Source organism: Cygnus atratus, chromosome 18, assembly GCF_013377495.2.
Source record: "Cygnus atratus isolate AKBS03 ecotype Queensland, Australia chromosome 18, CAtr_DNAZoo_HiC_assembly, whole genome shotgun sequence".
NCBI classification, from domain to species: Eukaryota; Metazoa; Chordata; class Aves; order Anseriformes; family Anatidae; genus Cygnus; species Cygnus atratus.
The window spans coordinates 10,457,606-10,465,527 of NC_066379.1; the positions used below are offsets into that span (position 1 = coordinate 10,457,606).

A 7,922-nucleotide genomic window follows, 5' to 3' on the forward strand; every position below is an offset into this window, starting at 1 on the left:
GCTTTTAACTGGCTGTAGTTTGATTCTTCCCCTATGCGAAGTTAACAGAGAAAAGCCAATGTCAAAGGATTGAGTGGCTAATGGAAGAAAGAAGATATACATATATATATATATATATTGTTTTCTTTTAATGCGATTTTTCCAAATGCTTAAAACATTCTGGATCTGCTACAACAGCACAAAGGCCAGCTGCTGAGGGCAGCAGTTCTGGCACACGCTGCACATGCAGCTGAGCCTCTGATCATGTATTTCTTGCAGGGAATTTGTGCCATGCCTTAGCCATGCATTGGTAAGCCACCGCTCATCTGCTCTAGATGTCATAACCAGACAGTGAAACACCCACTGCATACAGATACACACACATACTGCTGCCCACATCAGCTATAGGGGAAGGCAGCTGCCACCCAGGAAGCCAGGTCAGAAACACTGCCTAGATGCCAGAAATAGCCCAAAAGAGATGCTGCCGCCATCTCCTTTAAGTGGGCTGCTAAGAGGCTGATTTTTTTTTATTTTTTTTTTTTTTTTACCCCACCTCTCTTCTACTCTCTCAAAAATAATTCCTGTTTTTATCCAAATGCTATGTTAAAAATTATAAGTCTGATATAGCTGGAGGAGGGCATCGTTAAGAAAATACCAGTCTGTTTCTTTATCTCCTCCTGAATACTGAGCAGGGAAGTACTGGAGTTGGGGAATACTTATCCCAGCTCTAGCTTCAACCACACAGCCCAGCAGCCAACATCCTGTGCAGGAACAGCGGCAGCTTCGTGCTGACTGCCTGCACGACCTTCCCAGAACGAGAGCTGGGCAGGGAACCTCAAAACACATTTTTGTATTTTAGTCCTTTAGAAGGGATGAAACCAAAATCAAAGCAACCTTAAAAGCATTGTGCTCTGTTCCCCTCGGACATCGCTTCCTGGATTCATGGATCGGGCAGCTGGAGTTAATAAATGATTCCACTACTCCGTTCCCCTCATTGTTTGTTTTCGGAAGGACTAAATATTTGTGTACTCCAGGGGCGATGGATCCCTGTTTACCCTCTGACTATTAGCACAAAGATATTTCCCTGCTGTTTGCCCTGCCCGAAGCTTTCTCTCGCGCTTCCACATCGCAGGCTAACGGCAACTGGGAGACGATTTCGAGGAAGTGCTACTTGCTTTTGGCCAAGCCTGGATTTCACTCGTTGTGAACCGAAAGCAGCAGCTCAGCCGAGGCTGGGACAGTAAGCAGAGGTCCACGTGGGGGCATTCGGATAACAAGGAAAATACAATGGTCTCATAAAAACTACGCTGAATCTCTACAGATGTAACAAACCGTTACAAAAAGGGAGCAAACGTGAGACTAAAAAAAATAAATATCCAATTAAATTTCTACTGGTTTTAATTTTATTTTTGCTTCTGGAACAAGAAACAAATTCCCCCTGGAAGCTGAAGCATGAAGCTAGAACGTCAGGCAAACGGTGATGTCTACAAATGGTGCATGAACTTTATCAGGAACAACTTCAGTTTAAAGCAGATACCCAAAGACACAAAATGTAAGCAGGAGAGGTGCTTCTGAAGGATCTGAGATTCAAAGCTTCAGATTCAGAAGACAGAAACCAACCACCAGAAATGTTTTGGGGACAGCAATATTGAGAAGCCTTAAACCAGTAAGAGCATCACTTGTAAAACTGGATATCTCTGGAAACTTTTCATTTTTGAGGGCTCAGTAAATGCACCCAAACTTCTTGTTCTCCAGGAACAGGCTTCCTAGGCATGGCAAAAACTTCTGCTGTGATTCTGTGTCTTGCTATGCCAGAGGTAGTCCCGGGAAGGCACGTCCCGTACAAACACCTCATTCCTTCACTTACCATCTCAGGGATTTCCTACTTGGAACATCCTCAGATTTTTTTCCCTCTAATGTAAAACGAACAGAGCATATCGCAACTGACTCCTAAAAGCAAGCTGCTCCTCAGCATTACTGGCAGGAAACCCTCGATGCTGGCTGGGGAGGAATAAATGTGCGCTGCATCCCGTGCTTCCACGAGGAGCTGCCGACTCGCCGCGCACCAAAGCTGAATCCCCACGTGGGGAACGTGCTCCCTCGGTGCCCTCCTGTTTGCGAGTGTCTGCAAACAAAAACCTGCAGCTGGCCCCTGCGCAGCCTTGTATTTACTACCTGATAAATACGGGGCAGGTTTGCACGGATTCCGCTCTAACACTGTTCTTCAAAGAAGTTTTTTCCCCAACTTTGAACTCCAGAAAAACAGTGCTAAGCCCGTCCCATATCAAAGTTCAACTCTTTAATTTCCCCAGAGAAGTGAACTTTGAGGATTCCCATCTTTCAAAGCCTTCAGTGCCAATGCAGGGCCACAGGAGGGGAGGGAAGGGAGCCAGGGTCGCTGGGAGCACCCGGTGGGTGCTCAACGGGTGGTGCTCAGGGCGTCCGTGGCAAGAATCGAAATCCATGAGCACCCAGAAAAGCCTCTTAAACTTTTTTGATGTAAAACTCAGTGTTTGTCAGAGAACAGAGCTGGAAAGTAGAGCTTTATGCTTTTAGCATAACACTATTAAAATAATCAGGAAAAAAAAAAAAACCCTCCATAAAAACACCCTAGGTATAGTTTTTCACTTACAGAACAGAAATAGGAAACCCCTTACCTGGTAATGTGTTTTCCATTAGAAGTGTGTCTCCTGCAGCTCAGAGATGTCTGGGCTCGTCGTCTCTTTGCGGTCCTGGAGAGGGTTCAATGCTGAGAGGCAGCCGGTGGCCATGCCCCTCTCCAGCCTGACGTCAGAGTCCGGTCCTGGCGGTGTCGACGCTCCCAGCGCTGCGGGGAGGAGGCGATGACCCCGGTGAGCGATGCCTGAAGGCAGCTGGCCTGGGCTCGGAGCTATGAACCTTGCATTTTGCACTACGTCGCATTAACAGGATGCATGCATAGCGTGTAAGATATAATAGCATGTTTCCACCAGGCTTTCCACATGTGCACTCATCAGGCAATATTAGGGAGAAAAAAACCTAAATCAGAACATAAACTGAATATCCACTGGCATGAAAGTCATTTTTAAATTTTAAGGAAGATATTTTAAAAAGTTCACTTGATTTTGCCGCATTAACAACAAAATGACACTTTCCACCAAAGCAGCTCCGACGGAAGACTCCTGACCAGTTCAGCATTTGCTCACGCATTTACCTTTCCCTGGGGTTTCCCACGTGCTGCTGCAGGTGCCAGGGAGAGATGCAGAGCTGTGCGGACTGGGATGGGTGAGCTCAAGATCCCAGTCATGTGGCAAAGAAACCTCGACCCTGCCAAGCTCCTCTGCAGGGAAAGCTTCACTGCCTGTTCCCCATCGCGCCCAGAGCCTGAGTCAGCAAGAACTCCTTCCTCTGTCAGGGCAAACCTTCCATCCTAGCACCAATGGGGCTTTTATTTCGTGTTTTCAATCTCCCTTTTGTTTTTTAATAATTTTTTATTTTTAATTTTTTTTTTTTTTAAAGTTTCCACTCCTTTTAATTGCTTTCCCAGCAGCTGCCACGCAGCTGGAATCAAGATGGGGATTTATCTTTATTTTTATTTTTAAAAATAGATTTCCAATGGATTTGCATTCCAAACAGGGAGGTGAGGAAGCCAGATAAGCCAGGAAATCCAAATGAGTTGGAAGGGTGTATAGCCATGCGACCACTCAAGTAGTTAGGAGAAAGTAATTTGACTGTCCTAGAACTTCAGCAGCTCGAGGAGACTGCATCTGCTTTTTTCTGTGTGAAAACACAGAAACAGCCTGGTTGCTGCTTAACGAGAGGCTGTAGCTCTTCTGTGGCTGCCGATTTATTTATTTTCGTGGAATGAGCCCACTTAGGAGAGGAACATTGCGTTTTCCTGCACCACTTCCCATCAGACAACAAACTGGGACTGCGGAAGGCACAGCAGAGATGCACAGCTCATTTTTAGTAAATTCACCAATAAATAAAATAAAATAAATAAATAAATGATTATAAGCACATCCCCCATGCTATAGTGCACTTGTACCCAGCACAAAGCAGACCTCCCAGCATGCTTGCAGGTTATGTACAGAGAACGCATTTTAATGCAGAGGGGACACCTGCTGTGAGCACGCCTTTGGGTTTCCCATCCCACATGGGTGCTGCTGCTGGCCTCCAGCTCAAGGCAGCCCTTCGGGGTGCCACCGGAGAGGGACAAGAGAGCCCAAAGCACCTCAAAGTGCTGCTCATGAAGTCTCCAAGCACTCACTGCACACGATTCCTGAGGGGGATCTCAGGGCCAGGCTCGCATCAGCCCGCCTGTGTCTACCAGGACAGGCGAGATGCTGGGGACAGGTGCTGAGAAGAGGATGCTTGAAGCAACTCGTTTAGGGGAAAAAAAAAAAAAAAAAAAAAAAGGGAAGTGAAAGCTCCAAGAAACTCTCACTAAGGAGAAAAATGAACATACTGAATTAGGGACTTTCTGAAGATCTTTTAAGGAAACATTACAGGGAAATTAATTCATTTTTCAGCTTTAAAAAGAAGCTTAAAAAACAACAACAAAAAAAGAAAAAAGTCATGCTGCCCTTAGGACACCATTAAATACAAACTAGTATGAAAACCTGGGAACTTTGACTAAAGTGAGATTATATTTCTTCGGGGTTGTTCTCCTCCCTGCCACAAGCACAACCCCCTTTCATTTCATTATGTCCTTAACTGACCTGCAGGACTGGAGGTGGATGACCTTCCCCTTCTTCTCCTCCTCCTCCTCCCCCCAATCCCATTACCCTCAGCCTTTCGCTGCTCCTCGCCTGCAGCAAGCACCCATCCAGCCACCCAGTGAGCCTGTCTTGGGCACGGATCCAGCCAGAAAAATGAATTACTTTTCTTGGTGGGGAGAATTTTCAAGTGGATGAAGATGATTCATCGCCGCAGATGCGCAGCTCCACATGCCAGCAGCACGCAGCTGCTGCGGGGTCACTTTTAGCAACAGCCCGGATCGGGGCTGAATTGATCTGGCTGTGAAACACGACATCCTCACGCTGTTGAATCCCAAGTGTTGCAACACCACAATTCCCTGAATTCAATTAAAAATATGATCTTAAGGCCTGCATTAAAATAACCCTGAAGGCTCCAGCCCTGCTGAATGCCGCGCACTCACCTGCACGGTGCGCTGCGCTCCGGGAAGGGGCCAGGCTTTTGAGACAGTGCCCCTACTTCTAGGGCAGCAAAACACATGCATAATAGACGAGCATTTAACAATCCAATCCATCTTTATTTTGGTAGTACTTTCTGCTGGAAAATGGAAAACCTCAACTTTACAAATACAGCAGAATGGTAAAATAGGAAAAAAAAAAAAAAAGTATTAAACTGCAAATGATTCAAAGTGCCTGACTGTGACATCAGGAGTGTTACAAACATGTTTAGACCCACAACCTGCTGTTTCCTGCTACCAGAACACTGGATGTCAGCTACATTACGGTTCACTCACTGCTCAGGTGTTTTTAAATACGGGTTTTCTTGGTAACATGAACAAAATCAGACACATTAAATTCATTCGTATAAAAATACATCCTTATAATAAGACCACAAAGTAAAGGCATCTTCAAAGTTCTGGATACACTGGCTAATTATTCATCACAACATCCCTCCAAAGCAGCTAAGGATTATTATGCCTGGAAAAGGCAGCACGAAGGAAACTGGTTTGCCCCAATACCCACAGCAAGCCCAAACCCCATGCTGCATCCTCTTCCAGGCATTGTACCTCCTACAGCACGAACTGGGGCTCTGGTAGTATGGCCAGGATTTGGTACGTCACTGACAACAGCTGAACAAAAGGACTTAATCTGCAGGAATAAAACCTTAGACTTCTTGGGGGTATTCTAGTTTAATTTTGCATATTTTTTCCCTGTTCTGGCAGTTACAGACATCATCTGACACTTTGGAAGACTTTTTCTATAGTATACTATAATTCCGGAGATGTCTTGGGGTGGCACCTTATGCTACATTGAAACCCAAAGCCACAACACCAAAAAGATCCCACCCACGTACACAGTTAACTCAACGTGCCAGATCCTCTGTAGGGGTAGCTGCACGACTACAGCGCCACATCACCTGGGTTACACCGGGGTGAGGAACAGGAGAACCAAGCTGAGGAACTCCAGGTGCTAACAAAGTTTTCGTAGGGTCTGTTTGAAATGTTAGACGATAAGCTATGTGAAATAGGATGATGTTACCCAGACAGAAATATCATTGTACAGAATTACCTTACAGCCTATTAAGTGAAAGGGACTAAAATTACAAAAGGGCAGCAATGGGGCTGCATGTGCAGAAGGGATGAATTCAGGTCATGGTCCTGGTGCTACCACAGCTCTTGGGCTCACAGCTTCACCGCAAAACAAAATCTGTACCCTCAGTGGCAGCCTGAGGGTACGGAGGAGGAAGTGAGAGTTGTACATCTCCCCATGCTGGAGTGAGAAACGTTTCCATGATGACAAAGGAAAACAGGTTTGGGCTCTCAACGTGATGAAAAAACAGTATTACACAGACTATGTACAAACGGTTGGGCCACAGAAGTCGTCATTAACCCTCAGTTTCTGAATTTCCTCAAGAAAAGCAAAAGGTATTTTCTAACTTTAACGTGAAGACACACAATTGATATGACTTATGAAGCCAATGGTTTGATAAAAATGCATCACTAAATTTGCTCATTGCAGAACACAATGAACAGTTAATCTTTAATTTCACATATAAAACTAAAAAAGTGATGATAGCTTTGTGTAGAAAATAATATATTTTAAACATACATCTGTTGGATCTTAGGATAAAGAACTATGTATTCTTTTCTTCGTAGTGCTTCTATGCAAAGTAAAGGCACTATTCCTACATGTGAGGTTGTGAATGTGATCTTATTCTTTTGGGTTTATGAAGGCGAATGAAAAACTGCCACGCTGGGACGAAGCACGCTATGCTGAGCACACTACGGCATTACTTACTGCGATCACTACAAGGAAGGATTAGGAAAACGTGTTGCGTGTGCTTATGGATTCACCGCCAAGAATGGAAACAGCTAAAGGGACCGTCTCCAGCCCAGCCGGCAGGATACATGCCGTCGCACCCCACAACAGAATTGGACTGTTTCTGACACAGACTAGAAACACATTTCTGCAAATCCCATAACTACACAGCTATGTCTTTGTACCTTCACTGAGCTGGGGGGGGGGGGGAGGGAAGCATCCACTTCTGTGTACCTTGTTTAACCCTACAGTGCATGCATTACACACAGCAGTGCCACCACGCCTGGCAGCACGAGCTAGCCACACTTGCCAGTCTGCAGCAGAAAGGACCACGAGTGCTGACAAGTGCTGGGTCGTAGCTGTAAGCGAGCAGTTCCAGGCTGGCTGGACACCAAGCTAAGCCCGCGGGGTACTTCAGGACCCTGCCTGCAGTGAATACGGTTACACCGGAGCAATTTTTCCCCCTCTCCAAAGCAGGTGCATCTTCTAAGTGTGAGCAGGTACGGATTAGCCACAGGAACAGGACCCTGTGGGGACACACACGGAGCCTCGCTGGGCAGACAGCGATGCCTGCAGGGGAAGGATGCTCCAGGGGAGCTGGCGTTGCCCAAATGCCCGGCTTGCAGCAAGGGCAGCCCAACCTCAGCACTGGCAGAGCACGGCGAGCAGCGGTACCGCTGGGGCAGGCACCAACTCCAGGAGATGCCCAAGTGTCCTGGCAGCGTCTGCTCACTCCATGCGAACCAGGAACCAAGCAGCAGAGAAGGAATGTCACAACAGGCAAAATAACAGTGGGGATCCTCACTGCTTCCACCACTACTGCAGCGGCATCGCTCAGGCCAGGATGCTCAGCGTTCCCAAATGCCGTTCTCCTTCCCTGCCCCAGTGCTGACGCTTTCCACGCTCACCCCTGGCAGCTCGGCTCCCCCAGCACGACATGGTGCAGGG

General features: G+C 46.6%; 1 protein-coding gene across 1 annotated transcript in view; it reads right to left on the reverse strand.

Annotated features, from left to right (window-relative positions):
• LOC118254018 (ATP-binding cassette sub-family A member 9-like) overlaps window positions 1–7,913 on the reverse strand; it is a 29,632-nt gene extending 21,719 nt beyond the window's left edge. The window contains exon 1 of the mRNA XM_050714449.1: window positions 7,883–7,913. Coding sequence (XP_050570406.1) covers window positions 7,883–7,913 — 31 coding nt within the window. The remainder of the gene's footprint in view (window positions 1–7,882) is intronic.
• Window positions 7,914–7,922: the final 9 nt, after the last annotated feature.